The sequence below is a fragment of the Engystomops pustulosus genome, chromosome 2, assembly GCF_040894005.1.
Source record: "Engystomops pustulosus chromosome 2, aEngPut4.maternal, whole genome shotgun sequence".
NCBI lineage: Eukaryota > Metazoa > Chordata > Amphibia > Anura > Leptodactylidae > Engystomops > Engystomops pustulosus.
In genome coordinates, this window is record NC_092412.1 from 158,017,812 (window position 1) to 158,037,048 (window position 19,237).

At 40.8% G+C, this 19,237-nt stretch overlaps 1 protein-coding gene across 2 annotated transcripts in view; it reads right to left on the reverse strand.

The window, feature by feature from the left end:
* Positions 1 to 19,237, reverse strand: part of CUEDC1 (CUE domain containing 1) — a 150,293-nt gene that overhangs the window by 62,223 nt on the left and 68,833 nt on the right. For both annotated transcript variants that reach the window (XM_072137113.1, XM_072137115.1), the window contains exon 5: positions 8,776 to 8,959. In XM_072137113.1, coding sequence (XP_071993214.1) covers positions 8,776 to 8,959 — 184 coding nt within the window. The remainder of the gene's footprint in view (positions 1 to 8,775; positions 8,960 to 19,237) is intronic.

Consider the following 19,237-nt stretch of genomic DNA (forward strand, 5'->3'; position numbering starts at 1 on the left):
TTTTAAAATTGTTTTCTCGTGACACATTGTACTTCATGTTAGTTGAAAAATTTTGGTGGTATGTTTTGCATTTATTTATGAGATTTATTTGGAAAAATTCTCGATTTTCGAACTTCAAAATGTTCTACTTTTTCCACACATAGTCATAACAGCAAGAAAACTTAATAACTAACATTCGATGAATGTCTACATTATGTGGACATGGTTTTTTATGCATACTCTTATTTTTGTAGGATGTTATGGGCCTTTGAACATTAGGTGCAATTTTTCACTGTCAGGCTTACGGGATATGGATCCACTGGACCACTGCAGACGATGACTCAAGCCACTATCTGGGACCGGATTCTAAGTGGTACCCGGTTTTCACCAGAGCCCGCCGCAAAGCGCGTTAGACAAGCTGCGGCGTGGTACCACCAGGTCGTTCCTCAGGCGTGACTTGTCTGCAGTGGCGGCCAAGGTTGAAGTACAGAAACAGCAGTCAAACTCGAGGTCACAGTCCAGGCACAGGGTCAGGGCAGGCGGCAGAGATGCAACGTCAGAGTCCAATCCGGGGTCAGCAACAGGAGGTCCAAGCAGAAGCGTACGGGAACACAGCACACACGACAGCAGCACGGAGGAACACTGGTACACAGAGGAGGTCAGGTAACACGAAGGGAGTAAGGAACGCAGGAGACACTGGAGCGCAGGAGACACTGGAGCGCAGGAGACACTGGAGCGCAGGAGACACTGGAACGCAGGCAAATCACAACAGAGCTTTCTCTAAGGCTGTGGGGCACAAAGATCCGGCAGGGTTAGATGGGAGAGGCAGATATAAATAGCCTCCTGGGAAATGACCAGCGCCAATCAATGACGCGCTGGCCCTTTAAATTTCGTAGATGTGCCGCGCGCGCGCCCTTAGGCACGGGCCGCGCGCACACGGAGCAAGGCCGGGACTCGAGAGCGGGGAGAGGCAAGACGTGCTGGCGCGAGAGGCACGGGTGAGCCCGCGACCCGCGATGTGGGTCGCGGGTCCAACTGTGACATTCACATTTTCTGAAAAAAGCAAAATACTGCTATTGAGGGACCTGCTCAGGTTTCAAGTCACTTCGAGAGGTCTAAATAAAAGTAAAACCCCATAAATTACCCCATTATAGAAACTACACCCCTCAACGTACGTAAAGCAACTTTTATGAAGTTTGTTAACCCTTTAATTGTTTCACATTTACATTTTCAAAAAATGTACAAATTCTCAGTGGATAAAATACCAAAACACTCCACAAAATTTGATACCCAATCCCACCCGCATATAACAATACCCCATATGTGGTGGTAACCTGCTGTATGGGCACACGCAGGGCATCGAAGGGAGCTGCGCCATTCAGAGCAGATTATTCCCATGTCACTTTTTATTGGTTATACAATCTATTTTTTTTGCAATTTGGACATATAAGGGCTTTGTTTTTGCGACATGAGATGCACTTTACAAATACTTCATTTTAGTGGGTCATTAGCTTATTGATGAGATTTTATTAACTCTTGAATGTATGGATGAAAAGAAAATTGTAAATTTTGGTTTAATTTCTTTTTGTATATTTTGGGGGTCGTACACCGTACACTAAAAATAGTATATTATCTTTATTCTACAGATCACTACGATTACGGTGATACCTCATTTATATAGTTTTTCTTTTATTTTTTACAATTTTACTGGAAAAAAACTAATATAGAGGAAATCTCATTTGTTTTTGCATCGCCATCTTTTCGGAGACTTAACTTTAATATTTTTGGTTTACAGAACTAGTTTAGGGCTTATTTTTTACCTGTTGAGTTGTCCTTTCAATTGGTAACATTTTGGCGCACATAACTTTTTTGATCACTTTTTAGAACATTTTTGTGAAGAGATTTTATGAAAAATGTACATTTTTGGTGAGTTTTGTTTTTACGGCGTTCACCGAGCGGGCCGATAATGTTTCTGAGTTATTGTACTGATTGTTACGGACCCGCCGATACCAAATATGTGTTTTTTTGGGGGATTTTGTGTTTTTTTGTACTTTATTACATGTGTATAGGGAATGTTTGTCCTGATCGCAGTCCCAGGGCTGCGGACCCCCTCCCCCCCCCCCAGGTAAGCGCCTCGGGGGGGGTCTGATTCTTGTGAAATGCCCCTAACATGCCGCGGTCAGCGGAAATCTCCGATCACGGGTGTTAGAGGCAGGTGTCGGCTGGAATATACAGCTGACACCCGCAGCTTCTGGCCCTGGCTCCGTTCAGGAGCTGCATTTTGCGGGAACGCACATCCCGCGATGCAGTACTATTACGTCAAATGTCGGGAAGGGGTTAATGTTACAGCAGATTTCTTGGGTTATAATGTTGCTAATAAATCAAGGAATTGATGGGCAATTCTTTGTTGAGACATCTGGTGCTACGTCTTCTCCAGCATAATGTTAATTTTAAGGCCAAGTCATGCCCTATTATCAATGGCATGTTTTTTTATTCCCTCTGTTCGCATGTGGACCCAGAGTGAACCCCAATTAGCTATGTGGGAGGAAAGCTTCCCACTTAAAAAAAAACGCTCTCTGGTCCCATCTATATGGAGTAGGCAAAGCAAAAAAGTGGCAGGAGGGCCAGATGACTGTGGCAGAGTTTGGGGCTAAAGGCAATATGTGCTGTGTTTATCTGCATAGTGCTTTTCAGACATATTACATTTTACACAGCTAGTTGGCTGTGAGTGCTTTTTGTTCCTTCAGCAAGCACTAAAGAAATAAAGAAATGGGGTAGTTCGTCATAAGGCTTGTTGTCCATTCTGTTTTCCCATTTTGTTAAAACTCTTATTTCAAAAGCCTGCGTATGCAGTGGTGTAACAAGAGTCCTGTGGGCCCTGGGGCCATATTTCTAATGGGCCTCCCCACCATTAACAATAGACTTGCAAGCATGAAAAGTTACCTTTCGTAATGCTTCTGCTTATTTTTATATTAAAATAGTGAAAGAATAACTAAATGGAACCCTTAATTCATACATATCTACGGTTAATGATGGTGAAGTGCTTCCATTCACCCCAAACATTTGATTTCCGTTATTCTCCTCCATAGTAGAAGAGGATAATGAAATACAAAGGTGATGTATACAGTATCTGGAAGCAGTTAGTCAGTCCTGCCCCCCACTATATTACAGCGCACATTAGAAATTACCAGTGTGCAGCACATGACATACCAATGCACATTTGGAGGTTACTCATTGACTAAAGTACAGATAAGACACAGGTAAAAGTGTTATCTTGTAACTTACAGATGATGAGCTTCTCTGTTCGGTACAAAAACATGGTGACTTGTCCCAGCTGCTGCATTCACACCCCCCCCCCCCCCTTTCCCCTGTGTCTTCAGCTCCGTGCAGTACATCTCTATACTGTGCAACTATGACAGTAACTTACTGTATAATGTCACCCATATAAACATACTGTGCCCCTAAATAATGCTTACACCACACCTGACCACACTGTGCTCCCCAGAAATACATTTTGGACCAAATAAAAACTTTTATTTTATGCAGTGTCCCGCGTAATTATATTACAAATCACAGGGCATCCAATTACTTTCCGCCAGCTTCTGCTTCCTTCAGTTCGGTCCGGGCCGGCGACAGTGAGGTCATGATGCAAGCCATGGCATATCTACATCTCAAAAAAAAGAAGGAGGGGCGGGACCTGCCTCCTGTCACCTCATCACAAGCGCATGGTGCTGGCCAATGACACCATATCTATCTAATATCTCATATCTATTTATCTGTGTATATCCTATCTATTTATCTGTGTATATCCTATCTATTTATCTGTGTATATCCTATCTATTTATCTGTGTATATCCTATCTATTTATCTGTGTATATCCTATCTATTTATATGTGTATATCATATCTATTTATCTGTGTCTATCCTATCTATCTGTGTCTATCCTATCTATCTGTGTCTATCCTATCTATCTGTGTCTATCCTATCTATCTGTGTCTATCCTATCTATCTGTCTGTGTATATGCTATCCATATATCTGTGTATATCCTATCAATCTATCTATCTGTGTCTATCCTATCTATCTCATATCCATCTATGTATGTACCTATCTATCTTTGTATCTACCTATCTGTCTACCTACCTAAGTAAAACTTCAGCACAGCACATGAGGGGGGGAGACTTGGAGAGACTCTCCTGCCACTTCCTGCTGTGGAATGTGAGGTGATGGGGGAGGGGTGATTATTTGTTTATACACATGTGTAGGGAAAGCTGAGGGAGAGATAAGAGTGTAGGTGTTTTGTTTCTACATTAGTTAGGGCTTCTCTCTGCACATGACAGTGTTGGAGCAGTGAGACATGAGGTAAATCAGCTATGAAGGCAGAATGTGCCTAGCAACAGCCATATGAGAGATCACTGACATCTAGGGGAAGTCTGCAGAATACAAGAAGAAGGAGCAAGATCCGGATAACTAATTCAATTGCAAAAGGGCTTATAATTACCTGCCCTACAACATAATCAAAAGTTTTTTGAAATAAGGGTTACACTTTAAACAAAGAGAATAGTGTTATACAAGTATATAACTACATGTAATATAACTGTTGATACATGGTGGAGTCTCCTGAGCTACCAGCCTCATTCTTCCTTTGTGTATCCTTCATATCCACCCTTGTTTCTATCCATCTACTCAACTATCCACACCCTATAACGTTTAGACTTCAAGTATTCATACACCATATATCCTCTTTATATACAGCATCTACATAACCCATTTATATTCATAATATACATATATATAGCTTTATATTGTCACTCCAGTAGGCTGATTCCACAATCCACTGTTCCACTCTCTTTTCCATTCTTCACATTACATCTGTTCTCTTCATACTTGAACACACCATACACTTCTACTGATCGTGTTTTACACGATTTATCCACTCCATACAACTCCCTGTTACAGATTCAGATTACCTCTCTATAAGGCTCATTTCATTACTAACCTACTTTTTCCATTATCTACACACACAGTTATTTCAAGTCTTCACGCATGCGCACCTTGTGACACCTCATACTGACCGCAATATATCCTACTAGGCACATGCAGAGTTCTCCCGAGCACCCTCGAAGCGTACACACATCACCATTGATCACACCCCTTTACAGAGTTGTGGCTTCTCCACGGTTGGCTCCAAGTATCAGTAGGCCTCTGGGCGACAGAGTCTCAGTGGCCCATTTGCAATGAACTCACGTCGGCATGCGAGTTCACTGCAAATATTACCTAGTTTATCATTCCAAACAGCTCATGGTTTTTTATATAAAGTCCACCTCACCCACTATGAATTCATTATATAAAGAACCCCTCACCCCCACTGACTCCTTATGTACAGCCTTATTTGGGCCCCGCCCCCCAGGGCCCTGCCACTTCCCCAGGTATGCCCAGTACTGGCGCCAGCCCTGGGCTTCCCATACTCGGCTCCAGACTAAGCCTCAGGCACTCAGTACACACTCATCCCCTCCCTTGATTGGTCACACCACCCCATGGGGTGTGGCTTTCTGTTTATATACTATCCTGTTCAAGGAGTTGGCCAGCGCAACTCAGGCAGCACAGATATATTTTTCATATAGTGCTACACTTCAACTCTCTCTCCTTACAGGGAACCTGTCACCACATTTGCACATATACAGCCAGTAACAGGTTCCTATAGAGCTCTATTAACTGACAGACACCCTTCTGTTAGCTAAAAATAGTTTAGCTTACATGCACATAAATCACCTTTCATCTTATATTACCTGGCATGAGAGGGGGCGTGTCCTGCCCAGCCGGCCCCTCCCATCTACTCCTCCTCATTCCTTATGCCCCCTTACTATTAGGTCTATTAGCCTTTTAACAATAAACTGTAGCTCACAGCTACTGTGATTTTATGTAATCAGATACATGGTGTAGTTTGCTATTCTTAGAAGGCTGAAAGACCTGCGGTGATGTCACTGGTCACATGTCATGAATGTCATGTCATGAAAGTAAAAAACTGAGACAATATTTCCCATCTGTACATAGAACTTTATATGTCTGTAGCCCCTAAGTGCAAGGAGGTAGAGCAGGGATTTGAAGAGACATAGAGCTGCCAGTCAGAATAATGGGGTTCACTGCCAGCCTATCAGAAAAAATGTCTCTAATTAAAGTACAGTGCCCCACTGGCAGCTAGTATTAGGTGATATGGGGAGGAATTGTAACCCTTTATCAGCAGGCATTGTTAGTCAGGGTGGTCAATTTCTGCTGACAGGTCCTCTTTCACCCTTTAACACTCTGCGCCGTAGCTCTATGGCGCAGAGGTATAGGTGATGTATGAAGAGGGCTCACGGGCTCACAGTCCTCTTCATACAAGGGTGGGGGTTGTTGCATATTGCAGCAAACCCCCACCGCTAATAACCGCGGCTATTAACCCGTCCGTTGCCGCCGGCAAAGTCGCCGGTGGCATTTAAAAGACGGAGGCGCGCGGGCTCCGCCATCTTTATTACGATCGCCGCGCCCCTGAACGGTATCGGGGGGCGGCGATCGGTTGCCATGGTAGCCTCGGGTCTTAGTTTGACCCAAGGCTGAATGGCTTCTGCAGATTCGTTACAATGAGCCAGCGGCTCATTGTAATGAATGAGCTGCAAAAATGCCATATATTGCAATACAGAAGTATTGCAGTATATGGTAGGAACGATCTGACCATCTAGGGTTAATGTACCCTAGATTGTCTAAGAATTAGTGAAAAAAAAAAGAAAAAAAAAAGTTTAAAAAAAATTAATAAAATATTAAAAATTCAAATCACCCCCCTTTCGCTAGAACTGATATAAAACATAATAAACAGTAAAAATCACAAACATATTAAGTATCGCCGCGTCCAAAAATGCCCGATTAATCAAAATATAAAAACGGTTACGGCCGGCGGTGACCTCCGAGACGGGAAATGGTGCCCAAATGTCCGAAATGCGACTTACACCTTTTTATATCACATAAAAAATGGAATAAAAAATGATCGGCTTATTTTGCAAAAAATGATACCTCACACAGCTCCGTGCACCAAAGTCTGAAAAATTTATTAGCTTCAGAAGATGGCAAAAAATTTTTTTTCTTTTTTTGTACACATTCGTTTAATTTTTGAAAATGTATTAAAACACAATAAAACCTATATAAATTTGGTATCACCGCGATCGCACCGAACCAAAGAATAAAGCTGAGGTGTTATTTGCATGTGCAGTTTTTTTTCAATTTTTCCACATTTGCAATTTTTTTCAGCTTCGCAGTACACGGCATGATAAAATAAATAACATTACGGGAAAGTAAAATTTGTTACGCACAAAATAAGCCCTCACACAGGTCTGTACACGTAAAAATGAAAAAGTTATGGATTTTTGAAGGTGGAGAGCGAGAAATGTGCGAAAAAACCCTGCGTCCATAAGGGGTTAAGTGGCTCATGGTAGGTTAACTCTATACTTATAGTGTGGGTGGTGCAAAGTTTTTCCAATATTTTCCAGTATATTTCCCAGACTCTTATCCACATATTAGATGACCGGATGGTGCCCATCTTTAATGTTTATACCAGTTCTCTCAGGTTTAATACATGTTTAGGATATGCTGTACTTCTCATGTTTTCACTGTGTAAGCTATGTATACTTGTGATCACTATGGTTGCTTGATATTCCCCAGGACATTAATTCATTAATTCATTAATTCATTTCGTGCACCTTGTGTACATTATGTACATTTTTGTAAATACACTTATACTTTATATATTTTGTTATAGTTTGACAAAGGGAAGTTTTGCTGAAACGTTACAAAATTTTCTGGTCACACTAATAAACAAGCAATTTTTTGGGTATTGGGTCCTAGCGCCCTAATGACGGCAGAGAGGACATGCAGGGTATTTTGTGATCGTATGTTCTATCATAGAATTTAAACTTAGTGTGGTACAGTGACAAGCCTATACTATTTGAATAACACAGGCCTAATCTTCTATGACAACAATGCACAACCTCATCATGGTTGATTCATTAGCGAACGGTTGCTGGAGACTTTTTTTTTTTTTTTTTTTTTTTTTTTAGAACCAATGAAAACCTATAGGATAAGCTGTGTCACCTCATGAGCTAGTAACTGAATTACCTGAGGGCTGCCCTTTAAGAAAAGTGGGCTACCATGCTTAATCAGACAATCAGTCGATTAAGGTCAAGCTGTAAATGATGCTCAAAGCCACATGTTAAAAGGTACTGAAACATTATGGCAGCATGAACTTTTTAAAGGAAATCAACCACTGCAAAAACATCAAAAAAACCTACAAATGCTCTCCTCTACATCTTGATCTCGGCGCTGTCCGTCACTAGTCTTGTCACACTGTGATCAACTAGAAAACCATCTTCTAATTAGCAGCCCAGAGTAGATATACGGCGCTCTGGGCTGCTAATTATGCACCTCCCTCTCCCATGCTCCTAGCACCTCTGTGCTGCCAATTATAAGTTTGTTTTCTAGGTGATCCCGGTGTGTCAAGACTAGCAACGAACCAACGAGCGGAGGTGAGTATTTGTGTGTTTTATTATGTTTTTATAGTTGTTGATTTCCTTTAAATTATTCATAAATTTCACCCTAAAGACAAATACCTTTTTGTGAGTAGTGTATATCTGGGCCACAGACAAGTTTGGTTTATATATATCTCCTGAAAGAAAACCTTGTAATTACATACGGCCTAATTAAATCTGCTTCCATCGGGAATTTTCTTTTTTATCTTACTGTACTTTGATCATATAACTTAACTTTTTTACCTCTTTCAAGTGCAAGGAGAAAGTCCCTGTTTCTTTGAAGCTCTCTCATGAACTCTTCATTCTGTAAGAAAAGTGCAATTCGCTCGTCTTGTAAATACTGCTTCAGCTTTCGCTCCTGGTCCACATTGCCAAGCTCTTTTTTTGAGTCTTCTTGGCGTTTTGAAGGAGGTCCACGTTTGCAGTTCTGTTAAATATGAAATTCAATGCATTATTTTATGGAACTTCTTAAAGGAAACCTGTCACTAAAGACAGAAGCCTATCACACCTACATTGCAAATCTGCCTTTCTGCCTTTTCTAAGCATTTGCATTGCAATATAATTGTGCGTTTTAACTTACCAGATAAAATCCTCTATTTTGTTGCAGAGGTTGCATTTCAAAAATAAAACATGACTTGTCTGTGCTGCTCACTCCGCAGCTCTCAGTCCCCCACTTTTGTGCTTCTATACAGCTCCTCTCTCCACCACTGATGTCTTGTGAACATTTCTCAGCTTCTTTAGGAAGACAGACGGCTCTCTCTGTGAGGCAATTAGATCATCTTTTGATGTTCCACATAGTGAAATATATCATTGCCTGCAGATGTGGCACGCTTTTCTGGCTCAGTTCCCTCTGGTAGAGACGCCTTTTCTCCTCTTTCCCACTTATTGGTGTCTGGTGTCTTATCTATACCCACCTCCTTTCTGAGCTGTTGGTGGGTCCCCCTCTGCCAGTCAGAGCTCACTGGGAAGCTCTCATTCCCTCACTAGCTGATGAAGACTGAGGGGTGGCCCAGAAGTCTCACGCCTCAGTATCACCGGCAGCCAATAATAATCAATTGAAGAAATTGGTTAATTTGAATCTACCATATAAGAATATAGTGTACAAACACTGCTGCTGCCAGGATACTCTTCCCCAGACACCCTTTTTAATGCCGTAGTCTCATAGAGTCTCTCACCCCTTTTCAATGAGTGTGTTACAATTCTTATAACGTGATACAATATAATGCTAACTGAGTAACGGGCAACCTTCCTGTACCCCTCTGCACATTGTTGACAGGAGGGATTTCTCAATTTATAGAAAGACACACCCCAGTCAGAAAAATACAGTATATTTTCATATATCAGACATTTTGGGATGTGATATATGAACTGGAAAGAAGAAAGAGGAATGTGCCGTATGACAATACAAGAGTAAACCTTTATTCAATACAAAACAAAGCAAATCTCCCAGCATAGGGATGATAGAAGACATAAAAACATTTAAAAATGTACCAAGTACATATCAAACCATATAATTGGTACTGCCAGGTAAGGCAGTCCAACAAACCATTTCCTCCACCGACAAAAAGGAGGTATAAGAACCACCCTTGATGGTATATAGGTCAAACAAATAATATCTTAGTAGGCACACAATACAAGCTCTAATACAGATAATACAGTAGTAGAAATATCACAATGGTCTTAAAAGCAATGTGCTATCCCTATTGTATCTAAAGGTAAGTCAAGAAGAGCATATATGTGAAGTGTCCATACATTACAAGTCAGTAAGACAGGTCAGGAGGCTGTGTGGGACAAAGTCCCATGCTGTCCACAGTCAGGGTGGTTCGGTCGGTGGATTGGAAAGGGAGCCCTTTTTTATTAATACTCTTGTATTGTCATACGGCACATTCCTCTTTCTTCTTTCCAGTTCATATATTGCTATATATGTGCCGATAGACATTGTATAAAGTTTAGGTTGTGCTAGGTCCCCTACATATTTTCATACATTTTGGGATGTGGCAATACCAAACATGTTAATCATTTTTACTGTTTATTTCTGTATCAATTATAGGGAAAAAGGGGTGGTTTGAATATTTAGGTTTTTTTTTACTTTTTGAAAATTATTTTTTACCCCTCCCCCCCTCCCTATGGTACTTTAACCCTATGGGGGTTTTTTTGGGTTTTTTTTTAATTTATTTTTATTTTTTAGTATTTTTTACTGCCTATTACATTCATTACATTGTATCCAGTCTATATCATAATTGTATGTATCATTTAATATTGCATATGCTCAAGTCCTTTTATTTATCAGTTGCAATATTTATGCATTTGATCTGACTGTATACTTGTAGACTTGTATCCAGTATTGTTCTAATTTCATGTATCGTCAAATATTGCATTCACATTCTTTTTTATCTGATCTACTATTTATACATTTTATCTAAGTTATTTTTATATATTGGAGTGATTCTGTATATCCCGTATGTATTTCTGATTTGGTTTCACCTTTCTATTAGCCACCACAATTTTATGCCTTTCTTTGCACCCATTTATATTTATTTATTTTGTCTGATGTTTTTTAGTGTATGTTGCCTTTTGGACCTGAGGAAGGGGACAATTCGTCCTCGAAACGCGTCATCCATAAAAATAAAGCCTTTAACACACATCTTGGACTTTACTGTTACATTTTAGCTCTAGGGGCAGCGCGCACCTATATACCTGTGTTTTTTGCACTTACTTTTCTATTGTTCCTTACACCAGCAGTGTCCCACTGCGGATCACGGGAGACGCTGCAGCCCGGCAGATTTACCACTAACCTATTCCACCAGTTCATCTGAACGCCATCAATCTTCCCATCATCTTTAGCATCAGGCGCCACGTGTTCACTCCTTTAAACTACTTAACCCTATGTTGTCTGATTGATCCTATCATACTACAATATGGCAGTATAAGTGGATTTTACCGCTGCCAGCAGCGATTGCGGGTGTTTCCAGCGGGTGTTACACTCACTTATTATGGAGAGGGCTCAGCCTGTGAACTCTCTCCATACACCTGCAGCCGATGTGTGACGTACTAATATGTCACACATTGGTAAGGGGTTAAAGAAAATCTACCATAAAAATCCAACAGGATAAACCAGGGACTCATAGATCCTTACTCCTTAATAGATACTTAGTCATAGATCCAGGCACTGTAACTGTGGTAATCCTCTTATATTTGTTATCCATAGTCTTCTTCCTTCTAATATCAACATTTAAAATAATGATAATGAGTCTAGTGGGTGTTAGCAAAGCCCCTCAGTGCTGCAGAGTCAAAGACCATTACAATGAGCAGAATGTGTCTAACCCAAACCCCTATGTTTGGCACTATGATGTGGTGGCAGTATAAGTGGCACTATAGTGTGATGGCAGTAGTTGGCACATTTTATGGCCCGATAGGGAATAAAAGTATCCTGAAGGTTCTTGCTTGAATTGCTATGAGGACCACAACACTATTACTCTTATAGGAACCTTGTGGTTTGCCATGTTTTGCTGGTGCTAGGGAGACATTATTTTGCGAGTATAAGTTTGTTACGAGGGTGCTATGATAGTCCGTTTAATCTTTGCAACTTACTTCTGAGGGTTATGCACAGACATAAGAGACATATTAGGGCAAAGAATATTTCATAAATGTCTTGGTTTGTATCCACGTAATAAATGTTGGCCCAATGCTCTATCCATGTAGGAAGACTGGTTCTGGTAACATATCTATGTAGTAAGGTTGAAGGTCCCACTCACTTTGTCCCATATAAACTTCTGACACTTATGGACCATCAGCATATACTTATTACTTATTTACTATTTTTTTAAAAATTTTCAATAGATGTCCATCAGTTATTAATCTTAAAGTAGCCTCCGCTGTGCCCCCTTTTCATTATCATATCCCATAGACATGATGACGCGGCTGGCTTTAGAGCACAGCGTCGGGCCTTTACTTATATCAGGGAAGAATTAGTAAATGCCATTATCTCGCATACTCAGTTTCCTATAGTGGTAGGATGTAGTATATATGCGGTACGCACCTCAATAAGGTCCAGGCATGCGTGATTGTGCTACAGACTCGAGATCATCAGAGTGCAACATGTAAATTTGGCGTTTTACTTCTTGAATATCCAAAGGTGGAAGGTAACCTCACAAGCTATTCACTATTCACTTTTTTTTATACAAGGTTGTACACATTATATTTATAAATCTATTCATGTTTACACTGCACTGTATAAAACACATGTGATTATAAATTGAATGATCATGTTGAACTATGTATATGATATTTTATTGTGAGTTTTGGTTTAATTGATGAACTGATGATGCAATTATGTATTTCCTTTTTATATGTGAAGCTATGAAAATTGTATTGCTCAATACTGCTGTGTGGGATATGTGAAAATTGCTCATCTGGAAGCCAAGATTCTGGTTCTAAATGAGCAAGACTCAAGCCTGCGGGCAATTGACAATATGGAGCGAAGTTTGCTGCTTCTGGAGCACAAACTCTCTGGGGAAGATGGGTTTGGGGATGGAGGTATGGAGGTGCAGATTGAGGAGGCAGCTAGTTGGGTAACACGTTGAAGGCGGGGTAGAGGGAAGAGTTGCAGGGAGTATAGTCCTGATCTGGTGCACCCCAATAAGTTTGCCAGGCTGGTGGATGAGGGGGATATATTAGCTCTGGGGTAGCAATGCTGCAGCAAGACGTAACCTCTTGCAACCAGAGGACTGTCTGCTCTAGTAAGAAGGGTAATGGGAGCACAGGCAAGGTCAGACAGGTGCTGGTAGTGGGAGATTCGATTATTAGGGGAACACACAGGGCAATCTGTCACAAAGACCATGCATAACGAACAGTGTGTTTGCTTGGTGCTCGGCATGTTGCGGATCGGATTAACAGATTACTGGGAGGGGCTGGTGAGGATCCAGCGGTCATGGTCCACATTGGCAATAATGACAAAGTAAGAGGTAGGTGGAAGGTCCTTAAAAATGATTTCAGGGATTTAGACCATAAGCTCAGGACAAGGACCTCAAAGGTATTTTTCTCCAAAATACTATCTGCACCACGTGCCACACCAGAAAGGCAGCAGGAGATAAAGGAGGTTAATTTAGTGGCTCAAAAGTTGGTGTAGGAAGTAGGGCTTTGGGTTCATGGAGAACTGGGCTGACTTTTCTGTCGACTACAGGCTCTACAGTAGGGATGGGCTGCACCTCAATGGGGAGGTTGCAGCTGTTTGGGGGAAAATATGGCTAGAAGGTTGGAGGAGTGTTTAAACTAGAGACCTGGGGGGGGGGGCAACTACACTTGTGCAGGGCAAATAGACAGTGTAGATAGAGAGCTGGCAAGAGTCACAGTCCATGGGGAGGAAGGGGGGCTGGAATAAGATTGGGGAATAAGAAGTAAAGGAATAGGGATAGGGAAAACCATGTAAAGTGTATGTACACAAATGCCAGAAGCCTCACAAACAAAATGGAGGAACTGGAACTCTTAATGTTGGAGCGCAAATATGATATAGTGGGTATCAGCGAGACATGGCTGGACAGTAGCTATGACTGGGCTGTTACTATAGATGGTTATAGTCTTTTTAGAAATGATCGTATAAATAAAAAAGGGGGAGAGGTTGTTTATATTTGAATTCTTGCCTCAAGCCTGTCCTGCAAGATGACATGTGGAGACCGTATGGGTGGAGATAAGGGGAGGAAAAAAGAATAGAATAGAGGCAGCAGAGGAAATGCTGATAATTCAAATGGATGCGGCTTCAAAGCATGGTGATGTATTTATCATGGGGGACTTCAATTACCCAGATATTGACTGGGGGGCAGAAACCTGCAGGTTTTTGTCGACAACAAAAGACAAATTACCTGTCGCAACTAGCCCTGGGGGGGGCACTGCTGGACCTTATCCTAACCAACAGACTTGACAGGGTATCAAAATTACAGGTTGGGCGGAACCTGGGTAATAGTGATCATAATATCATTGATTTTGTATTATGCTTTACTAAGAGTAATAGTGGAGGAGCAACCAACACTAAACTTCAGGAGGGCATATTTTCAGCAACTAAGGGAAAACCTTATAGGCATAAACTGGGACAATGTTCTCAAAGACAAAAGCCCCCACAAAAATGGGACTTTTTCACAAATATTCTAAAAAAAGACCTGTGAGCAAAGCCAATATGGCTAACTAGTCTTGTAACAAAAGCAATAAGCGATAAAGATAGGGCGTTTAAGGTGTAAGAATGTAGCAATGAGGTGTTACAGGATTATAGAGAAATATAAATCCTGTAAAAAGCAGATAAAGGTCGCAAAAATAGAGACAGAGTATACTTTAAAGTATATAAATGATAAGAAACTAGATCTGAGCTCCACCACATCCCCACTGTTCCTCAGCTCCAGCCCACTACAAATAGGTCCAGATTGCCCCAAAAGGGGAGGAACCCCTTGCAGCATAAAGGAGCGATATCTCTTGCAAAGCGGACAGAAATCGAAACAGTACACTTGGACCCGCCACTTTAGATGGCACCTCTAGAGTCCCTTATGATGACATCTTCTTTTTCGCGTAGAAACCCAAACGCGGGAAACTGGAGGCAAAGATTACTAGTTTCTAGCCCGTGAAGTGGCAAAATGCTTACAATCGGACTTCAGCCCTACATGGGAAGATCAGCATAAAGGTGAAAAAACAGAAACATGACTTGCACCTGACCGAGATGGAATAGAGCTTAGAAGGGGCCACTAAAAATGCTGCGGCCACAGAGTCTCCATACCATTCCTTAGAAATTCATTCCTCAAAAGTTATTGGACCGTATAGAAGACCAGGAAAAAAGGTTTGGTAAGGATACCAGAAGCCTACAGAACTGTGGGCTCTTTATGAAGATGTACTACTGAGTCAGGAAAGTGCTGGAGCTTCATAAGATGCTTCTCTGTGTCCGAGGCACATAATAGCGAAATTCCTCAACTATTCAAAGAGAACTTTCTGAAGGCGTACCCCAATTTGCAAGTCACTCTACTGCTGAAGGGACCTAGGAATGGATGTAATATGACCTCTTAAGGAGACTCTGCCATATAAACCCGCCTTTGCAGGTGTGTGGAGACATACAGATATTGATGCTTCGCTGGGAAATTATGGTTAATATGGAAATACGATTTCCAAGATAGGACAAGGAAAACATTGCCTCTTGACTACCTTGCAAGGAAGCCCATTATTTCAATCCCCTAGTGATGTTTACACAATAAAGATAATTTTTACCCCCTTACTTTACAATTATACTCAGTTTTATTGCTGGTTTGGCTCCCTTAACGGGGACTCTTTAAGCAGACACATTATGCTTCATCTACGCTGTGCTGTGAGATGCTGTGTTCTGACAATGTGGTTAGATTATCAGAGTCCAGGTTTATCTATACTTTCATTCAGCTTCTGAACATTCACTGACACATAGGAAAAAAAATGAGACAGATAAGAGATGAGAGATGATGAGATCCATGAGATGCATATGACACATTACTTTACTATCACAGGCATAACATACACAGCTCTGCTATATCTCACCTATAACACATACTGCCAGATCTGCTGTGCCTCCCCCTCCCCTGGATAAAGATCTTATCTATCTGTAGCTTTACTCTCCTCACGTGGCACTAGCAGGAAGTCTCTGTGTGAGCTCATCCAGAAATGCAAGGGTGGGGGCTAGAGGCAGAGGGCAACTCAGCACAGACAGAAGAGCAAGAATGTGAAGGAACTACAGTCCCCCTCACAAATGGATGAAGATTCTTAGATACTCAAGCACTTACACAGATCTAGTGCTACTCCAGTAAATGTACTTGATTTGTAGTTAATTGTCTGACTTTTCCTGTATGTGTAAATTGTGGGTAGGCAAAGTGTATGGCTCTCCAGCAATTAATGGTAAAGTGAGTGTTTTTAGAAAAATTTTCCACATGAGATACACTCAATTGACTTAGACAGTGAAGGATCATTAATTTGAAAGTACGGACATCATCTGGGATAATTAGTGTCTACAGCATTTATGCCCAAAACGCGGATCAACAACCTTTCTTCAACTTTATGACCACCCAACTCCTGACAGTTTGCCTATGGAGTGTGCAGAGTGTGCCACATTAATAAAAACTGGAAGTGTGCACCATTTTTGGTGCACTTTGTTCATGCTGCAGAATTGTGACGCACATCAGTAATAAATGTGGCGCAAACACCAACTAAGCACTAACACACCAAATCCAATCCAAGTCTCGGAGGACTTGTTTCACTTCTACGAGCATAAATGGTTGACCAGAAAGGAGCTAACTGCAAAATACAATTTGAAGGGCATGCAGATTTTACAACATGCACAGGTTACAAATTTCATATGGATAACTTGTCCCAGGTGAGAATGTTAATACTCCAGGGACCGTTTGATAGACTACAGTCTATGCAGGGATTTCCATGTTATACAGATCACAAAAGGCGTTGCTCACTAACGAGACTTGATGAAGCCCAGGTCGAGGGAAAAGTCATTACAGGAATGGCAAACACATAAGAATTCAGTCCTATCATAGAGTGTTATATGCCTTCAACTTCCTTCCTGAATCATCATTTGAGGGATTCCATCACTAAGAAATTTTGGGGGTTGCATACATAAAATTATGGGGAAGGGAGATTCCTATGGATCCACTTACTTATTTCATTTTGTACGGTCAGGTTGTCTCGTAGCCACCAGATGCCTGCTACAGCAATGGCAGGAACCAGAAGTCCCCTTAAATGCTAGTGTAATCCAGCAACTAAAGGAACTGTTTCATACAGAACGAATAAAGCAGGAGTGCAAAAAAAAAAATAACTAACCTCTAAGCTGTTCAAAAAATGCTGCTGTTTTTTCTGTAAAGTAGCCTGGGAGAAAAGTTATAGCTTATTTGTCCATTTAGGTTGACCCAATGGTATCTAATGACAGTTGCGTGGTGCCCTTCAGGGATGGGTGATCTGTCCCAGCTAAGATCATTATTATCCTGTTGTCTTTTTATATGCCAAATCCAACATGATAACATTCATATCTGCTTTTCTAATGCTCACAACACTTATAATTATTAATGTTCACAACACTTTTTTTCATATGTATTACTTTGTTTTTTTGTGTGTTATTGAACCAAATGTAAAACTGTCAAATGGCAGCTGTGACAATTTTTTTTTTGCCACCTGGGCGTAACCTTGTATGTTGTATTGTCTTAAAACAATAAAGCATTAAAATTATCATTATTTTTTTTTAAATGTGTAGGACTCGTGAAAAAATGTTTTAAAATAAAAAATCAATAAAAATTCCCCATAATCCCACATAATGTACATGGGCGAGCATGTGTAGCTGGCGTCCTCTGTAATATATTATATGCACAGTTTTAAAGTATATTTTGATGAAAGACACCCAATTTTAAGAACATACTACGCTATTTGTGTGAATATTTTCTTCTAGTGGTCTGCTATGGTTAATGGTGGAATCGAGGAAAGAAAACCACACTAAAAATGTACTGAATGGTGGTCTATTCCCGCTGGAAGTCGTTTGCTTACACAAATTGTGTGGAGAAATTTTCTTCTTTCTTTTGAGTAAAAAGCGGAGAAATGTCTTAAAAGGAGGAACAATCACAATATTCAGAGCTCCGGTCAGAGTGTATAACTATTTTGTCAACGCAAACAGCATGTGAATGCAAATAGCAGGTAAACACAAATGCCACCTGAACTCAAATGCGCCACAAACGCTTATTAAATGCAAAATTTTCTCCTTCTGGTAGACTCCACTGCAGAACGAGCGCACATGTATGTATATAAGCATGCTAGATGTTTCAACATGTTCATTTTCCTTTTTTACTGTAGAGACGATCAGTCTATGGTAGCAGGCCAAGTATGCACATTGTGTAACTATATGCGGTTTCCCGTGCCGTACTCATCGTGTACATTGTATCTGCAAATGCCCTTTAATAAAAGTTTATTGTTCATTTAAAAAAATGCACCACAAAGGCTGAATAAACACAAATGCAACATAAACGTGAAACAAACACCATGTAAATGGAAATGCAAAAGTCACGTGCATGCAAATGCAATGCAAACACCAGGCAAATGCAGACGTCACTTAACACTAATGTAACATGAACGCCATTTGAAGGCTATGTAAAACGCAAATGCTATGGGCGTACATGCATGCATATATACTCATAAGCGATGAAAGTGCAAAAATGGTGTAAGTGTAAACATTATGACTGTACAAATGTAATGTAAATACCTTTACATCACTTTTGGAGTAACATTGCATTTTGGGTCTACGCTCACATCACGTTCACATCATGTCACCATTTGCATTTACATCACGTTTGTGGAATATTAGCAGAATGTGTGTGAACATAGCCTCTATAGAGTAATCACAGCTCACTATTGTCCATAGTAGCTTCTCAGACATTGCCTGCTGCTGATTGGACAGGATTGGATTAGCGTAACACATTTCTCCAGCACCTCTTCTCAGAAAGAAAATAAATTACAGTGATCAGGTATCAGTACTGATATTTCCACAACCGTAGAAAGAAAATTCAAAGTGCCCCTGAATCTGTGTAGCAGCCCCTACAGTATGGTATGCTAATTTCCATATGAGAGAGGTGCTGAAATGTCCTCTTTAACACTTCTATCTGAAAAGCAGATTTTTGGTTATTTCAGTTTTGTGATGATTTATTCATGTGGGCATATGAGG